The sequence below is a fragment of the Panulirus ornatus genome, chromosome 44 (genome assembly GCF_036320965.1).
Source record: "Panulirus ornatus isolate Po-2019 chromosome 44, ASM3632096v1, whole genome shotgun sequence".
In the NCBI taxonomy this organism is placed as follows: domain Eukaryota; kingdom Metazoa; phylum Arthropoda; class Malacostraca; order Decapoda; family Palinuridae; genus Panulirus; species Panulirus ornatus.
The window spans coordinates 3,003,067-3,023,854 of record NC_092267.1 but is presented as its reverse complement, the minus strand read 5'-3'; the positions used below and the strand labels follow the sequence as shown (position 1 = coordinate 3,023,854).

Below are 20,788 nucleotides of genomic sequence, written 5' to 3'. Positions count from 1 at the left end.
ACAAGTTTCCGCGGCGAAGTACGTAGAATCACGTTCTATGTTTCATGCACTGGCTTACCAGAGTTCGAATCCCGGGCGTGGCAAACGGTCCACATCCTATTCATTTAATCCCTCTTATCGGAGCTGGATATGTATGTGGATATTACTTGTAAAGGAGTTTTATACCCGTGTTTTGCCCCGTCTCTTAACCATTTATATAATGTGCTATGTGTTTACTCCTTCGTTTACACACACACACTACACTCACACACACACACACACACACACACACACACACACACACACATATAGTACATAAATTCATACTTTTACTCCTACACACACCCATACATGACTTTCCTACACACACTTGTACTTTCTTCCCATATCACACATGGCATCTGTGATTACGATGTCTCATCCCACACCTATGAATGAGGAACTCTTCCTCACACCCTCACATGCACAGAGACCCTCCAAAAACCTCACACTTGTCAGTGGACCAAAATGACACACCTCACTCCCTCTCCGTGCACAGTACCGCCAGAGAGCGTGAGTGTGGTGGTAGGTGGCGCTGGTGGATCAGAGCGAGCGGTGACCAGCGTCGTTGGCCCTTACCAAGAGGGAGACATGCTTGTCCTCACCTGCGTCGCTCACGGGGGTAAGTACTGACAGACTCTCTCTCTCTGGTGGGGTTAGGTAGGTCTTGATTAGATTTCAGAATAGGTAGGGAGGTCGGTGTGTTTAAGGGGGAGGAACTGTTGACTGGTAGTTAAGAAATGTGTTGGCTCTGGACTGTAGTGATGATGAATGAGAAAGGTGGCGAGAGTGAAGAAAAGTCTCAGAAAGGAAGTTTTAGTTATTTTGGAATTGAGTCTCCAAAACAAGATGATGGTGATATTATTACAAGGTGAGGTAAGTGAGGTAAGTGACTTGTGAGGTGCTTGTTAAAGATACTATATGGAACTCATGGGATCTTCAAAGAAGGGTTTAAAGGAATTTTGAAAAACGTGTGTAAAAGTGACCAAGAACGCTGGAAACACTGGCGATGAGAATTTTCCTCAGACTTTATGATAGGAACACAAAGAATGTTTACAAACAAGATTAAGTCTTTTGCAAGTGATATTGGAGTTTGATATTCTTTTTCCTAAAGAAATTTTACTTGGTTTATGCAAGATTATTAATGCAACGACTAGAAAACTTAAAGGGCTTAACCCACTATGGTTAAAGAATGAAGAAAACCTTCAATACGGATGAGAAAAATACCAGAATCAGAATTCGGAGCTTCATACACCTTATGAAGAACAAGCTTTGAGATGGCAGACATGAGGAGAGGAGGAGACCTGTCCAGTCGCTCTCGAGCGAGCAAGAGAGAGAGAGAGAGAGAGAGAGAGAGAGAGAGAGAGAGAGATTACAGTTGAAAGTTAAAACTTGCCTCTGCCTCTATGGACCTCTGTGGTGCAGCGGTGATCATTGGTGACTGTGACGTATTCATAGGCCGCCTAGGGTCGAGCGCATAGGTACCAACTCTGGCTGAGGCAATCTGTCCACAACCAACCCAGCTGTTAATCTCCCATTTGGGATGGGTAGATAGATATGCAATGTATGTATGGACCATGATGAAGTGCCTGAGGATTGGCGGAATGCATGCATAGCGCTACTGTATATACGCAAAGGGGATAAAGGTAAGTGTTCAAATTACAGGGGCATAAGTTTGTTGAGTATTCCTGGGAAATTATATGGAAGGGTATTGATTGAGAGGGTGAAGGCATGTACAGAGCATCAGATTGGGGAAGAGCAGTGTGGTTTCAGAAGTGATAGAGGATGTGTGGATCAGGTGTTTGCTTTGAAGAATGTATGTGAGAAATACTTAGACAAACAAATGGATTTGTCTGTAGCATTTATGAGTCTGGAGAAGGAATATGATAGAGTTGATAGAGATGCTTTGTGGAAGGTTTTAAGAGTATATGGTGTGGGAGCTAAGTTGCTGGAAGCAGTGAAAAGTTTTTACCAAGGATGTATACGAGTAGAAAGGTTCAGTAGGGTCCATGGGCAAGTTAATTGGGAGATAAGTTTGAATAGAGAAGAACTGGAGGAAGTGAAGTGTTTTAGATACCTGGGAGTGGACTTAGCAGTGGATGGCACCATGGAAGCGGAAGTGCGTCACAGGGTGGGGAAGGGGGCGAATGTTCTGGGAGCGATAAAGAATGTGAGGAAGGAAAGAACGTTATCTCGGAGAGCAAAAATGGGTTTGTTTGAAGGAATAGTAGTTCCAACATTGTTATATTGTTGCGAGGCGTGGGCTGTAGATAGAGTTGTACGGAGGAGGGTGGATGTGTTGGAAAGGAAATGTTTGAGGACAATACGTGGTGTGAGGTGGTTTGATCGAGTGAGTAATGTACGGGTAAGAGAAATGCGTGGAAATTGAAATAGTATAGTTGAGGGGGCAGAAAAGAGTGTGTTGAAATGGTTTGGACGTATAGAGAGAATGAGTTAGGAAAGATTGACAAGGAGGATATATGTGTCAGAGGTGGAGGGAACGAGGAGAAATGGGAGACCAAATTAGAGGTAGAAGGATGGAGAGAAAAAGATTTTGAGTGATCGGGGCCTGAATGTACAGGGGGGTGAGAGGCGGGCAAGGAGTAGAGTGAATTAGAACGATGTGGTGTACCGGAGTCGACGTGGATTGAACCAGGGCATGTGAAGTGTCTGGGGTAAACCATGGAAAGGTCTGTGGGGCCTGGATGGGGATAGGGAGCTGTGGTTTCGGTGCATTGCACATGACAGCTAGAGACTGTGTGGACGAATGTTTTTCTGTGGGGCGTGGTATCGACAGAAATGGATGAAGGTAAGCAAGTATGAATATGTACATGTGTATGTACGTAATGTCTGCGTATATGTAAGTATATGTTGAGAATTACAGAGGTATAAGTTTGTTGAGTATTCCTGGTAAATTATATGGGAGGGTATTGATTGAGAGGGTGAAGGCATGTACAGAGCATCAGATTGGGGAAGAGCAGTGTGGTTTCAGAAGTGGTAGAGGATGTGTGGATCAGGTGTTTGCTTTGAAGAATGTATGTGAGAAATACTTAGAAAAGCAAATGGATGTGTATGTAGCATTTATGGATCTGGAGAAGGCATATGATAGAGTTGATAGAGATGCTCTGTGGAAGGTATTAAGAATATATGGTGTGGGAGGCAAGCTGTTAGAAGCAGTGAAAAGTTTTTATCGAGGATGTAAGGCATGTGTACGTGTAGGAAGAGAGGAAAGTGATTGGTTCTCAGTGAATGTAGGTTTGCGGCAGGGGTGTGTGATGTCTCCATGGTTGTTTAATTTGTTTATGGATGGGGTTGTTAGGGAGGTGAATGCAAGAGTTTTGGAAAGAGGGGCAAGTATGAAGTCTGTTGGGGATGAGAGAGCTTGGGAAGTGAGTCAGTTGTTGTTCGCTGATGATACAGCGCTGGTGGCTGATTCATGTGAGAAACTGCAGAAGCTGGTGACGGAGTTTGGTAAAGTGTGTGGAAGAAGAAAGTTAAGAGTAAATGTGAATAAGAGCAAGGTTATTAGGTACAGTAGGGTTGAGGGTCAAGTCAATTGGGAGGTGAGTTTGAATGGAGAAAAACTGGAGGAAGTGAAGTGTTTTAGATATCTGGGAGTGGATCTGGCAGCGGATGGAACCATGGAAGCGGAAGTGGATCATAGGGTGGGGGAGGGGGCGAAAATTTTGGGAGCCTTGAAAAATGTGTGGAAGTCGAGAACATTATCCCGGAAAGCAAAAATGGGTATGTTTGAAGGAATAGTGGTTCCAACAATGTTGTATGGTTGCGAGGCGTGGGCTATGGATAGAGTTGTGCGCAGGAGGATGGATGTGCTGGAAATGAGATGTTTGAGGACAATGTGTGGTGTGAGGTGGTTTGATCGAGTAAGTAACGTAAGGGTAAGAGAGATGTGTGGAAATAAAAAGAGCGTGGTTGAGAGAGCAGAAGAGGGTGTTTTGAAATGGTTTGGGCACATGGAGAGAATGAGTGAGGAAAGATTGACCAAGAGGATATATGTGTCGGAGGTGGAGGGAACGAGGAGAAGAGGGAGACCAAATTGGAGGTGGAAAGATGGAGTGAAAAGGATTTTGTGTGATCGGGGCCTGAACATGCAGGAGGGTGAAAGGAGGGCAAGGAATAGAGTGAATTGGAGCGATGTGCTATAACGGGGTTGACGTGCTGTCAGTGGATTGAATCAGGGCATGTGAAGCGTCTGGGGTAAACCATGGAAAGCTGTGTAGGTATGTATATTTGCGTGTGTGGACGTGTGTATGTACATGTGTATGGGGGGGGTTGGGCCATTTCTTTCGTCTGTTTCCTTGCGCTACCTCGCAAACGCGGGAGACAGCGACAAAGTATAAAAAAAAAAAAAAAAATGTTGAGAAGTATCTTTTGTGCAGAGCTTTGCCAACATTAGTTGACATAGAGTGGATCAGTGCCCCATAAATGGATCAGTGCCCCATAAATGGATCAGTTCCCCATAAATGGATCAGTGCCCCATAAATGTAGCTTTTGATCTCTAAAGATTTGGTCAAGATGATCGTATTGCAAAACTGTCTGTGGCATCGTGTGGGATACGTGAGAATGCACACTTGCTCCTCATTTCAGACTGATGGTTAAAGAAGCAACAGAAAACTGTTTTAAGCGACTTAAAACTGATAAAGAAAACACTGATACGACCTTTAACCCTAACAAAATGCCTAAAACTGATAAATGAAACAGTGATACGACTTTTAACCCTAACAGAATACCTAGAACTGACAAAGAAAGAAAATATTCTCGCTTATGCTGAGGTATGCCAAAGAAATCTTGCTAACAATTTCACGAATACTGGCCAAAATTTTGACGAAGTTAGAAGAAAAATTTTATTTGTCATATTCGTGAGTTTTCGTTACTGTAAAGTAGTAGGAATGGCTCAAGCCACATTTTTTTTTGAGCAGTATATGGAGTTTGTGGAGAGCTATCTATATACTTGAAGCATTTCCTCTCTGTTGATCAAGACTGCACAGTAATGCAGTCCAAAATATATGTTGTCAGGTAAATGAAGATAATGTCTGTGAGTGCTGGTCCGGTATACAATGCATATCAAGTTTCAAGTCAATAGTTCCCAAAATGAAAGAACGGCGCAAAACCTTGACTGGAGGGAGGAGGAAGAAAAAGAAACAAAAAAATGGAAAAAGAAGAAAAGAAAGAGGAAAAAGAAGAAGGAAAGGAGGAGGAAGAAGAAGAAGGGAAAGGAAGCGGAAGAAGTAGTAGTAGTAGTAGAAGAAGAAGAAGAAGAAAAAGTAGAAGAAGAAGAAGAAAGGAGGAGGAAGAAGAAGAAGGGAAAGGAAGCGGAAGAAGTAGTAGTAGTAGTAGTAGAAGAAGAAGAAGAAAAGTAGAAGAAGAAGAAAGGAGGAAGAAGAAGAAGAAGAAGAAGAAGAAGAAGAAGAAGAAGAAGACAACGAAGAGGAAGAAGAAGAAAAGAGGAGGAGGAGAAGAAGTAGAAGACAACGAAGAGGAAGAAGAAGAAAAGAGGAGGAGGAGAAGAAGTAGAAGACAAGGAAGAGGAAGATGAAGAAGAGGAAGCTCAGTCTAACAACATATCTCTCTCCATAGGGAATGAGTTACAATTAAGATATGTAAATCAAAGCGAACGCTTATGGAGTCGGAAAGTGCAGATTTTAGTGATGCATTAACTTCTGTGCTAAAGGCATTAAGGATTGAAAAAAAGTCCGTGACTATTTTTTTCTTCTAAATCCAGATTCAGTATAATTTTTAAAGATTTGCAAATACTGATTGAAGCATCACGTGTTGGGTGAATGCTGTCATTAGAAATGGTAAGAGAGGTTCTCATGGTAGAAGTAAGAGCTTGTTGCTACATGATATTGTAAAGAATTATCTCTTTCATATATCTATTTATACAACGCATATGGCATATGATTAGGAGTGTGTGTGTGTGTGTGTGTGATCATAAGATGAACATTGATTGGTTTCACTTGGTATATCAACTACTTACAAGCATTGCTGCAAAATATGATGAGATATTATAAGAAAGAGTTCGTATAGGATTACTTTAATTGCCTGTCTAACAAGACGTATATGTAAAGTACTCTTTTAAGAATTTATCGCAACGCTAAAGATTCTACTTTCCCTCCCTGGCAGGTATACCTCGTCCCTCGGTGGTGTGGTTTGAGGATACTCATCTCCTGGACAGCCACATGGAGTCCCTGAACTCCTCTAACACGACAGAGGTCCCATCGTACACCCCAGACACAGCGACGTTCGCTGCGGGACCCACCTTATTGAACGAGGTCTTGGCCCCACACAGCACAGGACCACCGTCTTCTTCCAGAGCCGCTGTGGAAGAGCCGTACAATACGCTCATTTTGGGGCCTCTGACCCGAAATGACCTGAAGCTGCTGCTGACCTGCGAAGCTTCCAATAACAACCTTACACTTCCCACCTCACTGGTGGTGATGGTAGATATGAATTGTGAGTCAGGATGAGGAATTGTCACATTAATGTTTTGCTCTCCGCATTGAGAAGGCAATGTCTGGCGTACTTATACTTGATTGCCGTTTCCCCGCTTAGCGACGTAGCGCCGGGAATGGACGAAGAGAGGCTGTATTCGCTCTCATTCATTCTCTACCTGTCATGTGTAATGCACCGAAACCACAGCTCCCTCTCCACATCCAGGCCCCATAGACCTTTCCATGGTTTCCCTTGTCCGTTTCACATACCCTGTTTCAGTCCAGTGACATCACGTCGACCCCTGTACACCACATTCTTCCAGTTTACTCTATCCCATGTGTGTTCAGGCCCCGGTGACTCAAAATCTTTTCACTCAATTTATCCTTCTCCAGTTTACTCTCCTTCTTCTGACATTATAAACCATTTTCATGTCAAAATGATAAAAGGACAAACGCAGAAAGGTGAATATGTAACATACATATTCCCGTTCACATTTATGTGCCCACATGAAACACCCACGAAAGAAAATGATATTCTCTCTCTCTCTCTCTCTCTCTCTCCCTCCATCCTCTTTTCCCTTACGATGCACCATGGTAGCCCCGGGCTTTACGGATCGGCGTGCCATCTGTGAATACTTAAGCAGGGAGCAGAGCGGGTCATTAGTATCCCCTTGCCTCTACCCTCTCCTCTCTCATCCACTGTGCCATTTGATGCGTGAACTGTTCACTCCAGTTATTTCGTTGTCTTGGCTGTTTAGTGACGTATATCATCGCTTTGTCTTCTCATTTTACCTCACGATTGCTTCATGTGTTGTCCTGTTCTCTCGTTCTTCTGTATTTCTCTTTCTACATTTGCTTAACTTAGTGGGAAAAAAATCGTGGACCCTTATTTTATTTTTGATATGCATGTACACGTTTGTCTATCGATGTATCTTTCGATCTGTCTGTCTATTTACGTATCTATCTCTATATATAGATAGATATAGGTAGGTTCTGGTAGCGTGTGGATTAAGTCTTTGCTGGGAAAAACGACAGGGATAAATACTTTAAAAATTAGAAGGATATGTATATGGCCTTCCTGGATCTGGAGAAAGCACATAGCAGGGCTGAAAGAGTTGCTCTGTGGGAGGTATTACGAATATATGTTGTGAGATGAAAACTATGATAAGCATTGAGGAATTATTAACACGGGAGTAGGGCGTATATGCGAGTAGGTAAAGAAAATGGTGAATGGTTGTAGGTGAAGGTTGGTCTGCGGCAGGAGTGTGTGATGTCATCATAGTCGTTTGATTTATTCATAGGTGGAAAGGTGAGGGAGGTAAATGCAATGGTCGTGGTGAGAGGGGTAGATATGGATTCTGTAGGGGATGGGAAGGCCTGGGAAGTGAGTCAGTTAGTGTTTGCTGATGACACAGACCTGTTGGAAGATTCGAGTGATAAGCCGAGGGTGTAGGTGTCTGAGCTTGGGAGGAGTGTTTGAAAGGAGAAAATTTAGGGTTAATGCTAATAAAAGGCTGTTAGGTTCAGCAATATATAGAAACAGCTTAAGTTTGGGGTGCGAGTTTGAATTGGGCAATATAAAGGACGTGGTGTGTGTTTTACATGCCTGGGAGTGGATACTGCAGCGAATGGAACTGTAGACACAGAGGCGAGTCACTGAGTGAGTAAAGATTCGAAGGTTCTGGGAGCTTTGAGGAATGTTTAGATAGAGAGGTCACTATCTGGAAGAGCGAAAATGGGTAAAGCTATGGTAGTCCCAACGAAGCTATATGGTTGCGAGGCACAGGCTATAGACGAAAATGCACTGAAGGGAATGAATGTGTCGGAAATTATATATCTTAAGGACGAAAGGTGGTCTGTGGAGGGTTGATCGAGTAAGTAACGACAGACTAAGAGAGAGGTGTAGTAATAAGAAGAGAATGGCTGGGCGAACTGAAAAGTGTGTGCTGAAAGTATCTGGACATATAGAGAGAATGAGTGAGGAAAGGATAACAAAGAGGATATATGTGTCAGAAGTTGAGGGAACAAGGAGAGGGGGAGAGACCTAATTCTACATGAAAGGAAAAGGTAAATATGATTTTAAGTGCTCGGGGCATGAACATGCAGGAGGGTGAAAGGCTCATGGGATGGAGTGAATTGGAGCGATGTGGTATGAAGAGGGCAACTTGGTATCAAAGGACAGAACTAGGGATTATGAAGCAGCCGGCGGAAACCACGGAAAGGCCTGTGGTGCCTGGATGTCGTCAGGGGGGCCATGATTTCATTGCAGTACACATGGCAGATGGAGAGTGGGTGCGAGCGAATGAAGCCTTTTACTTCGTCTGTTCCGGGCGCTATCTCGCTTACGTTTGCAACGGCGCTCAGATGTGAAAGACAATAGGATATATATATATATATATATATATATATATATATATATATATATATATATATATATATATATATATATATATATTCCTATGAGTTCACGGGGAAAATGAAACACGAAAAGTTCCCAAGTGCACTTTCGTGTAATAATCACATCATCAGGGGAGACACAAGAGAGAAATATAACAGTCAGTCATTTTCCCCGTGGACTCATAGGAATATCTTGATCAAGCGCAAAATTGTGATCCTTTCCAATATATATATATATATATATATATATATATATATATATATATATATATATATATATATATATATATATATATATATATGGAAAATTGAACTCGAATGTAATCGCGTTTCATTTTTTTAATTATCTACCAACCTATTTCTGAATCACGTGTTTTTAGTGATTTATCTAACTGTCTATCTATCCATGCTTTACACGCACACACACACACACACACACACACACGCATATATATATATATATATATATATATATATATATATATATATATATATATATATATATTTTTTTTTTTTTTTCTTTTCTTTTTCTTTCAAACTATTCGCCATTTCCCGCGTTAGTGAGGTAGCGTTTTGAACAGAGGACTGGGCCTTTGAGGGAATATCCTCACCTGGCCCCCTTCTCTGTTCCTTCTTTTGGGAAAAAAAAAAAAACGAGAGGGGAGGATTTCTAGCCCCCCGCTCCCTCCCCTTTTAGTCGCCTTCTACGACACGCAGGGAATACGTGAGAAGTATTCTTTCTCCCCTATTCGTTTGCCGTTTCCCGCTTTAACAATGTAGCGCCCGGAACGGAAGAAAAAGGCCTCATCCACTCACATCCATTCTCTAGCTTCCATGTGTAACGCCCCTGAATTATAGCCCCCTATGCACGACCAGGCCCCAGAGACCTGTCCAAGGTTTCACCAGGCTGCTGCATATGCCCTGGTTCAGTCCATTGACAGCACATCGCCCGTTATATATCACATTGCTCCAATTCATTCTGTCCCGTGCAGGCTTTTCACCCTCTTGCATAGCCTAGCCGTCAGCGTCCCCGAATATCACGCAAAAGGTCATGGGCTCGAATCCTGGCTTTTGGAGGGTATTGTGTTCAATACCCTATATATTGATATATATATTAATCGGATATCATATAGAACTTTCCATTATGACAGCCTTATCTATTTTCCTTATTAGCTTTATCATCCTTTATACTGTCTTATTCCCTGAGTTAAAATAACGATATTCATAAGTATTTAACATTAAACACAGGTGGTAACACTCCTCCTTCATACGTAGCTGCCATCTCACCTTGCTCTTCCTTCCTCTTACTCTACCTCACCTCTTATATTAACGACAGCCCACCTCTGCCTACATCTTCTCAATGTGCCACTTCCTTTCTCGCCAGTGCCTCCCCTCGCCGTGGTCATCCGCGCCCCCGAGCTGCCTCTAACAGCAGAGAAGGAATACCAGGTAGTGTGTGAGGTACGAGGCTCACGCCCGCCTCCCACCATCACCTGGTACAACGCCGAGACCAGGAGCCTCCAGGCCACAGAGACGGTAAGTACAAGTGCTTCTGCCGTGTCCAATGTCTGTACTGTGAGAGACACCATGGCTTATCACATGAGAGTAAAAGAACACATGAAGGTGCCATGTACGTGCACATGGCACCAAGGTACACATGATGGCAGTGTTGCATATGATAAGTGTACATGAAAGCACGGCGTACATGGTGGTAATGGTGCACACTTGGGTAATGAAGTACATGCCAGCATGGGGCATGATGGTGATAGTGTACGTAATAGTATACATAAGAGCAAGTTACATATGCTGATAATGGTGTACACATGGGTAATAGTGCACATGACAGCAAAGGTACACACGATGGTAGTTGTACACATGATGGTAGTGGTGACTTCGAGAATAAAGGTACACATAATTGCAACGATTTTACTTGTCATCAGCACACATGGTCAAAAATACTGCAGGTCGCTCTGTCTGCAATAGGAACTTGAGGTCAATATATATTACGATTCATGAGATATCTGTTTGCCCAGGGTATGGTCATTACCTTACTGTGGCTGCGTATCAGCTTCCTCATTTGTTTTACCAACTGGGTTTGATAATCCATAATGCGCCTGGGAGAAACATTGTTTAACACATCTGTGGAGTTGTCAATCTTTGTTTGCTGAGAGGGCACGCGCAACTTATGCCCTAACTGAAACTAATATATAAACGTAATATAGATGTACTCTTGCCTAAGCCAGGGACCCACTTTGGTGACCTACATACCCTAGGTGAGGATGAACAGCTGGGTTGACTGTGGACCGAACGTATACGTTCGGCTTTGGGCGGCCCAGGAATACGTCACAGTCAGGGTGAAGGATGGCCCAAGCTGAAACTATTATATAAACGTAATATAGATGTACTCTTGCCTAAGCCAGGGACCCACTTTGGTGACCAACATACTCTAGGTGAGGATGAACAGCTGGGTTGAATGTGGACCGAACGTATACGTTCGGCCCTGGGCGGCCCAGGAACAGTCACGGTCAGGGTAAGGGATGGCCCAAGCTCCGAATCACTGAGCCACAGGATCATCATACAGGGAAAAGATATGGCCTGACAAAATGAATACACAACATTAAAACTTTGTGCCAACGCATATACATGTGTGTGTGGGACATCTGTTCACCCTTCCTTCGTCAAACCAGCCCGCGACTCAGCTTGGGCGAAGAAAAACGTCCAAAGACCTGTAACGTAGACGTAAGACAAGGAAAACTGTGGTATAAAGTTGATGTATTTCAAGACGTTAAACATCCTCTACAAAATCAAGAAAGAAGAAATGCTTGCCGGAGTTTGCATATGATGCATGATATTGTTTTCCTCCACCAGGGGTCTGTATATTGATGCCCGGTCGTCCACTTTGATACAACAGCAAAATCTAAGAGCAGTATGTTCTGAAATATCTTCATGAGTTACTCATGATGAGCTTTAACGGTACTGGACCTCCGTGGTGTATCGGTTAGCGTTCCTGACCCTGACGCATTCACGGGTTGCCCAGGGTCCAGCGCATAGGTTCGAATCTTGGTTACGGTAGTCGGTTCACAGTCAACCCAGCTGTTCATCCATCCTTTAGGAGTAAGTTGATGAAATGGGTACCTGGCTCAGGCTAGAATATTTTATTTTATTTTTTATTTTGCTTTGTCGCTGTCTCCCGCGTTTGCGAGGTGGCGCAAGGAAACAGACGAAAGAAATGGCCCAACCCAACCCCATACACAATGTATATACATACACGTCCACACACGCAAATATACATACCTATACATCTCAATGTACACACATATATATACACTCACAGACACATACATATATACCCATGCACACAATTCACACTGTCTGCCTTTATTCATTCCCATCGCCACCTCGCCACACATGGAATACCATCCCCCTCCCCCCCTCTTGTGTGCGAGGTAGCACTAGGAAAAGACAACAAAGGCCCCACTCGTTCACACTCAGTCTCTAGCTGTCATGCAATAATGCCCGAAACCACAGCTCCCTTTCCACAACCAGGCCCCACACAACTTTCCATGGTTTACCCCAGACGCTTCACATGCCCTGATATAATCCACTGACAGCACGTCAACCCCGGTATACCACATCGATCCAATTCACTCTATTCCTTGCCCGCCTTTCACCCTCCTGCATGTTCAGGCCCCGATCACACCAAATCTTTTTCACTCCATCTTTCCACCTCCAATTTGGTCTCCCACTTCTCCTCCTTCCCTCCACCTCCGACACATATCCTCTTGGTCAATCTTTCCGCATTCATTCTCTCCATGTGCCCAAACCATTTCAAAACACCCTCTTCTGCTCTCTCAACCACGCTCTTTTTATTTCCACACATCTCTCTTACCCTTACATTACTTACTCGATCAAACCACCTCACACCACACATTGTCCTCAAACACCTCATTTCCAGCTAGGATATATATATATATATATATATATATATATATATATATATATATATATATATATATATATATATATATATATATATAGCGTTCATAGGATGGCCATGATTGGGGCCTCACTTGCCCGTGTTGTTTCGGCTAACATGAAAAAAAGTAAATATTGCATGAACAGATAAGAACTCAACAGCTACACACAAAGTTGGAGGCTGAAATAATGTGTCCAGCTCAGCTGAAACTGTAGGATTCAAGGGCTTTAGAAGCAAAACAGTTGTTAGCAGTGGAAAGTGGGATGAAAACTTTTATTTCAGAGAAAATCAAATACGTGAACGGCTTTTGTTGCTCTGCAAAAGAACCGACTAAGTCTGCTCGCTAAATTTGTTAACTTGGACTTAATGGAAAATCTTTAGGTGGAAAAAAAAACTATATATTCTCTCCTTAGAAACCAGTAGCACGTTGATCTGATTCATAAACAAGACAACATGAATTTTTGTGATCAGAAATAACAAGTACCTGATTAAGAGAAGCTTGGAAAGAAAGATTACTGAAGGTCTAATGAGGTACAGCAGTTCACGTGTTGTTCCTTTCGAATGTTTAACCGATTCTGATGGGTTTAGGAAGGACGACAAACACTTGTTTTCCCGTACCATCAGCAAATAAAAACATATTATTGACAGACTAGGAGAAGTGGTGTGCTATTAACCCGGGAAATGTGCTACTAACTCGGGGAAGAAGTGTGCTACTAACTCGGGGAAGTGTGCTACTAACCCGAAGAAATGTGCTGCTAACGCGGGTAAGTGTGCTACTAACCCAGGGTAGTGGTGTGCTTCTAACCCGGGAAATGTGCCACTAACTCGATGAAGTGTGATATTAACCTGGGGAAGTGTGCTCTTACCCGGGTAAGTGTGCTATTAATCCGGGCAGTTCGCAACTAGCCAGGAGAAGTGCGTTTCTAACCAGGGGAAGTGTGCTATTAACCTAGAGAAGTGTGCTACTAACTCGGAAAAGAAGTGTGCTAATAACCCGGGAAGTGTGCTAATAACCGGGGAAGTGTGCTAATAACCCGGGAAGTGTGCTAATAACCGGGGAAGTGTGCTAATAACCGGGGAAGTGTGCTAGTAACCCGGGTCATGACGGAAGGTTGACACATCCACTTGGAGTCCAATGTAGGGGTCTTCACCCGGGCAGTGGCTGCCACTTACCCGCTACCCGGGTAGTGGGTGCTATTTATCCCCCACCCGGGTAGTAGGTGCCACTTTCCTGCCACCTGGGCAGTGGGTGCCTCATACCCTTGTGCCAATGGACGCTGGACATGTCGAGATCAGACCCAGTATAGAATAATCATAAATGTTGACGTTTTTGGTCTATAAGAGAAAGAAATCCATCAGTTCTGTCTGATAGAAGAGAGAAATATAGAATTACATTATAGGCTAATCCTCTAACCTTGCTGGAAAAAGCTTCGGGAAGGGGATGCCTCAAAACTGATAAGCAATACATTCAATGATGGTATAAGTTTAGGTTTATGTGTGGCTGATGGGCTAAGTTAAAGTTTCATCATTGGCAAATAGAATTGAATTCAATCCCACATGATGATATGAAAGGTAGAGTCACGCAGGCTCTGCATTCTCCACCTTTACGATAACTCTTCAGTGGGGAAAAAAGGGAAAATGAAATGTAAAAGAAAAAAAAAAAAGAAATACGTATATTAGTTTGATCAGTTTTATTCAATACGTCACATTCATGGACTGAATAGATTTCGTTCAAACGAGTTTTTTTTTACTTTTTTTCTCGGAAAGCTTTGTGCTCTATACACTGGGGAAAGAAAAAACAACTTTTAATAACCGGGAACACATGAAAATTGTATTACATACCTAGACATCTATTAAGACTATGACTGGATTTCGAAGGAAACAGCCAACTGACTCTCAGACGCAGACTAACAAGGTTGCCACTGGAAAACATTTTTCAGAAAGACTTATTCAAGTTTTGCCGAGGTTCTCGTGAGAAACCATGGTGTACCGGTTACCAATGCTGGCCGTGACGCATTCACGGGCCGCCCTGGGGTCGAGCGCATCCGTTCGAATCCTGGTTGCAGAGGTCTGTCCTCTGTGAACCCGGCTGTTCATCCTCCCGCGGAGATTGGTCGATAGACTTGCTACCTGGCTTATACTGTTCTTAACGTTATAATCGTTATATAAACTATTTAATCCAGCAACAAGGAAGGGGGACTATCCATTGCCGGACCACAGAAACTGCCGGAAAACAGAAATTTACCCCCTATGTCAACATATTCCCCACCCCTAGCCTTGCCAGCTCATTCTACATACGTATTGCTGTGTTATCAAAGGTAGAACAAGACATGACATAGGAAAATAAGACAACCATCAGATCATTCAAACAAGGTTTTTATTGTTACATCAGTTTACATCAGAAGTATGTCTATGATGGAGACGCCTTAGTATCTCGGACAAGGGTTCTTCATGGCATATAACACCAATGCAGGACAGATTCGTTAGCATTATACACTTGTTCTTGGGCCAAGGTTTCCGCTGCCATTAGATTTGCAATTTCATCCACAAACTTTATTGCAGCTTTGTGACGAGTAGTTAATGTAACGAACGACCATAGGTTGGTGGTTGGCTTTGGTCGACTCTTGTTACTATTGTTGTTTTATTGTTATCGCCAAAGCACCAATCCACCGCTGCGTCAGTCCCAGCTAGGCAGCCGGCTCATACACTCTTTCTCGCACTGTATATATTGCTGTTGGTTGTTTGATGGAGAATTGGAGTTTTTTATCGATTCTTTTGATATGGCCTTACACTGCAAGCTTCCGTGTCAGCGCCACGGTTTTCTCCGCACACACAAAGTGCTGAAATTCCCTATCTCCACTTCAACTTGTGTAGCCATCCTTGCGAATATCCACAGCTATATTCTAGCTTTAGTTCTCTATAAAAACCTATGGCTTACTCGATAAGCATCTCCCTAGTTACACCTTCATTACGTCGGAGTTTGAAGAACTTTAAACAAGTGCACTGTCTAATTCTGTACCCCTGGCACTTTTCATAGTTTTCCGAAACTTTAAAATTCTCGGGCTTTTATTTTCAGCAAAATACTGTATATAAGAAACTAACAGGACTGTTAAATAGCTCGGCTGCAATGTAAACAGATGTTAGCGCCTTATTGCTGCTAACAGCACAAACTAATGGCGGCAGATTCAAAGCATGTCGGACCATGGGAATTGCCGGACCACAGAGCGCTGGATTAGAGAGGTACAGTATATATATATGTGGTGTGAGGTGGTTTGATCAAGTAATAATAGGGTAAGAGAGATGTGTGGTAATAAAAAGAGTGTGGTTGAGAGAGCAGAAGAGGGTGTGTTGAAATGGTTTGGTCACATGGAGAGAATGAGTGAGGAAAGATTGACCAAGAGGATATATGTGTCAGAGATGGAGGGAACGAGGAGAAGTAGGAGACCAAATTGGAGGTGGAAAGATGTAGTGAAAAAGATTTTGAGTGATCGGGGCCTGAACATACAGGAGGGTGAAAGGCGTGCAAGGAATAGAGTGACTTGGAACGATGCGGTATACCGGGGTCGACGTGCTGTCAATGGATTGAACCAGGGCATGTGAAGCGTCTGGGGTAAACCATGGAAAGTTGTGTGGAGCCTGGATGTGGAAAGGGAGCTGTGGTTTCGGTGCATTATTACATGACAGCTAGAGACTGAATGTGAACGAAAATGGCCTTTGTTGTCTTCTCTTAGCGCTACCTCGTGCACATTTGGGGGGAGGGGGTGGTTATTTTCATGTGTGGCGGGGTGGCGATGGGAATGAATAAAGGCAGAAAGTATTAATTATGTAAGTGTGTATATATGTATATGTCTGTGTGTGTATATATATATATATATATATATGTATATGTTGAGACGTATAGGTATGTATATATTGCATGTGTGGACGTGTATGTGGGTGGGTTGGGCCATTCTTTCGTCTGTTTCCTTGCGCTACCTCGCTAACGCGGGAGACAGCTACAAAGCAAAATAAATATATAAGTAAATAGATAAATATATATATATATATATATATATATATATATATATATATATATATATATATATATATATATATATATATAGGGGAGTGCGGGAGGAATGGGATGTATTTAGGGAATCAGTGATGGATTGCGCAAAAGATGCTTGTGGCATGAGAAGAGTGGGAGGTGGGTTGATTAGAAAGGGTAGTGAGTGGTGGGATGAAGAAGTAAGAGTATTAGTGAAAGAGAAGAGAGAGGCATTTGGACGATTTTTGCAGGGAAAAAATGCAATTGAGTGGGAGATGTATAAAAGAAAGAGACAGGAGGTCAAGAGAAAGGTGCAAGAGGTGAAAAAAAGGGCAAATGAGAGTTAGGGTGAGAGAGTATCATTAAATTTTAGGGAGAATAAAAAGATGTTCTGGAAGGAGGTAAATAAAGTGCGTAAGACAAGGGAGCAAATGGGAACTTCAGTGAAGGGCGCAAATGGGGAGGTGATAACAAGTAGTGGTGATGTGAGAAGGAGATGGAGTGAGTATTTTGAAGGTTTGTTGAATGTGTTTGATGATAGAGTGGCAGATATAGGGTGTTTTGGTCGAGGTGGTGTGCAAAGTGAGAGGGTTAGGGAAAATGATTTGGTAAACAGAGAAGAGGTAGTGAAAGCTTTGCGGAAGATGGAAGCCGGCAAGGCAGCAGGTTTGGATGGTATTGCAGTGGAATTTATTAAAAAAGGGGGTGACTGTATTGTTGACTGGTTGGTAAGGTTATTCAATGTATGTATGACTCATGGTGAGGTGCCTGAGGATTGGCGGAATGCGTGCATAGTGCCATTGTACAAAGGCAAAGGGGATAAGAGTGAGTGCTCAAATTACAGAGGTATAAGTTTGTTGAGTATTCCTGGTAAATTATATGGGAGGGTATTGATTGAGAGGGTGAAGGCATGTACAGAGCATCAGATTGGGGAAGAGCAGTGTGGTTTCAGAAGTGGTAGAGGATGTGTGGATCAGGTGTTTGCTTTGAAGAATGTATGTGAGAAATACTTAGAAAAGCAAATGGATTTGTATGTAGCATTTATGGATCTGGAGAAGGCATATGATAGAGTTGATAGAGATGCTCTGTGGAAGGTATTAAGAATATATGGTGTGGGAGGAAAGTTGTTAGAAGCAGTGAAAAGTTTTTTATCGAGGATGTAAGGCATGTGTACGTGTAGGAAGAGAGGAAAGTGATTGGTTCTCAGTGAATGTAGGTTTGCGGCAGGGGTGTGTGATGTCTCCATGGTTGTTTAATTTGTTTATGGATGGGGTTGTTAGGGAGGTAAATGCAAGAGTTTTGGAAAGAGGGGCAAGTATGAAGTCTGTTGGGGATGAGAGAGCTTGGGAAGTGAGTCAGTTGTTGTTCGCTGATGATACAGCGCTGGTGGCTGATTCATGTGAGAAACTGCAGAAGCTGGTGACTGAGTTTGGAAAAGTGTGTGGAAGAAGAAAGTTAAGAGTAAATGTGAATAAGAGCAAGGTTATTAGGTACAGTAGGGTTGAGGGTCAAGTCAATTGGGAGGTGAGTTTGAATGGAGAGGGACTGGAGGAAGTGAAGTGTTTTAGATATCTGGGAGTGGATCTGGCAGCGGATGGAACCATGGAAGCGGAAGTGGATCATAGGGTGGGGGAGGGGGCGAAAATCCTGGGGGCCTTGAAGAATGTGTGGAAGTCGAGAACATTATCTCGGAAAGCAAAAATGGGTATGTTTGAAGGAATAGTGGTTCCAACAATGTTGTATGGTTGCGAGGCGTGGGCTATGGATAGAGTTGTGCGCAGGAGGATGGATGTGCTGGAACTGAGATGTTTGAGGACAATGTGTGGTGTGAGGTGGTTTGATCGAGTGAGTAACGTAAGGGTAAGAGAGATGTGTGGAAATAGAAAGAGCGTGGTTGAGAGAGCAGAAGAGGGTGTTTTGAAGTGGTTTGGGCACATGGAGAGGATGAGTGAGGAAAGATTGACCAAGAGGATATATGTGTCGGAGGTGGAGGGAACAAGGAGAAGAGGGAGACCAAATTAGAGGTGGAAAGATGGAGTGAAAAAGATTTTGTGTGATCGGGGCCTTAACATGCAGGAGGGTGAAAGGAGGGCAAGGAATAGAGTGAATTGGAGCGATGTGGTATACCGGGGTTGACGTGCTGTCAGTGGATTGAAGCAGGGCATGTGAAGCGTCTGGGGTAAACCATGGAAAACTGTGTAGGTATGTATATTTGCGTGTGTGGACGTATGTATATACATGTGTATGGGGGGGGGGGGCATTTCTTTCGTCTGTTTCCTTGCGCTACCTCGCAAACGCGGGAGACAGCGACAAAGTATAATAAAATAAAATAAAAATATATATATATATATATATATATATATATATATATATATATATATATATATATATATATATATATATATATATATATAAGGCTAAATCAGGTACTTATTTGATCGAGCAACCCCCACGGGAGGATGAACAGTTGGGTTAACTCTGGATCGGTTGTCACGACGAAGATTCGAACCTATGAAGACTTGTTCCTGGACGGACCGTTATTGCGTCACTGTCCTCACCCTGCTACACCACCCACGTTTTGTCATCTATCGCTTCTGATGTCACACTGAGAGCGATATCAGCAAGATTCATACACTTCTCATCGGTTTGGAGAATAGACGTATATCAGTTCACGTCGATATCTATAGCTGGAGTTGTGATATAATGTTCATAGCATGAATAAGGCCAAAAACAAATCGTCTCTTATAGATCATCCGAAGCCATAATATGACTTAAGATCTCTTAGTGTCACGGCTGCCATGAAAAACCGTGGGACTGGAGACAGGCACAGGAGCTGGTATTATTCAGATCTTTGATTCTTTAAGAAGTGAATGATGAAACTTCCTGAATAGTCGAGGAAAGAAATATGAAGGCATTCGTCCGAGGGATATATTGTCCGAATATACTAAAAGTTTCACAAGATCTGTACACCACATGGATTCGATACCTTTGATCGCTCCTCTTCTGTTGCCTGTCGCGTCAGGGACGTGAGTGCTGGACCATGTAAATCTTCTCCTCCACCATAAACTCAGTCTATTTTTACGTCTCTTGGATCGTTGCAAAACTCTTCTTCGAAGAACCAAGCGCACTTACATGGAAAGAAAGCGTGCTGACTTGTCTTCTTAATCTGCTGGCTAATTTTTTTTGTCCTTAACCAATAGCACCTCTATACCTCAACCTTTCCTCCACTTTTCCCACCTGATCAGTATATCGCTAACTCTCCCACTGATAAAGCCGCTCTTTTTTGGCACCTCTGACTCAACTTTAGATGATCCAGACTTTAATCCTACACTCGTATCTACTTCATTTGAACCTTTGCTAACTACAGTAATCTCCTCATGCAGGATCTTCCAGGCACTCTCTCAGATCCAGATAGACAAGTATCAAATGGCTTACCTCCTCCAGTTCAGAGGGAGTGTGCCTCTCGGTCAAAAAATCGCATGTTATCCTGTAAATAGCCTCCACTCTGTCCTGGATGTTCCACATAACCAATACCACAAAATCTGGTCCTAAAAGCTGGGAGCGTTGTAGAGGTGATGTAGTTAATTCTTTCGTGAGCAGGGGGGTTTATTCGCACCAAGTATGGAATAGTACTCATAAATCTGGGGTTGTTTACCCTCCACCCTTCTCGTGATTAGAGTAGAATCAAAAGCCTTGCGTCTCATTGATCCCTCTGGCATTTACCTTCTTTAATCTTCTCTGTCCGAGCGCCGTGATGATACCCCTTTCTCTCTCTCTCTCTCTTTATTCTGTCCATATTATCTGTGCCATTATCTTCGTGAACCGTCTACATGTGTCCCCACTTCACTGGTTTGGACCCGCGGCGCACGTGTGGGTGCTGTTTCCCACAGTTTCTGTGTGGAAACCGTTTACTAGAAG

At 43.0% G+C, this 20,788-nt stretch overlaps 1 protein-coding gene across 2 annotated transcripts in view; it reads left to right on the top strand.

Moving 5' to 3' along the window:
* Positions 1-20,788, top strand: part of LOC139762671 (uncharacterized) — a 177,728-nt gene that overhangs the window by 89,419 nt on the left and 67,521 nt on the right. For both annotated transcript variants that reach the window (XM_071687627.1, XM_071687625.1), the window contains exons 5-7: positions 518-640; positions 6,163-6,492; positions 10,252-10,403. In XM_071687627.1, coding sequence (XP_071543728.1) covers positions 518-640; positions 6,163-6,492; positions 10,252-10,403 — 605 coding nt within the window. The remainder of the gene's footprint in view (positions 1-517; positions 641-6,162; positions 6,493-10,251; positions 10,404-20,788) is intronic.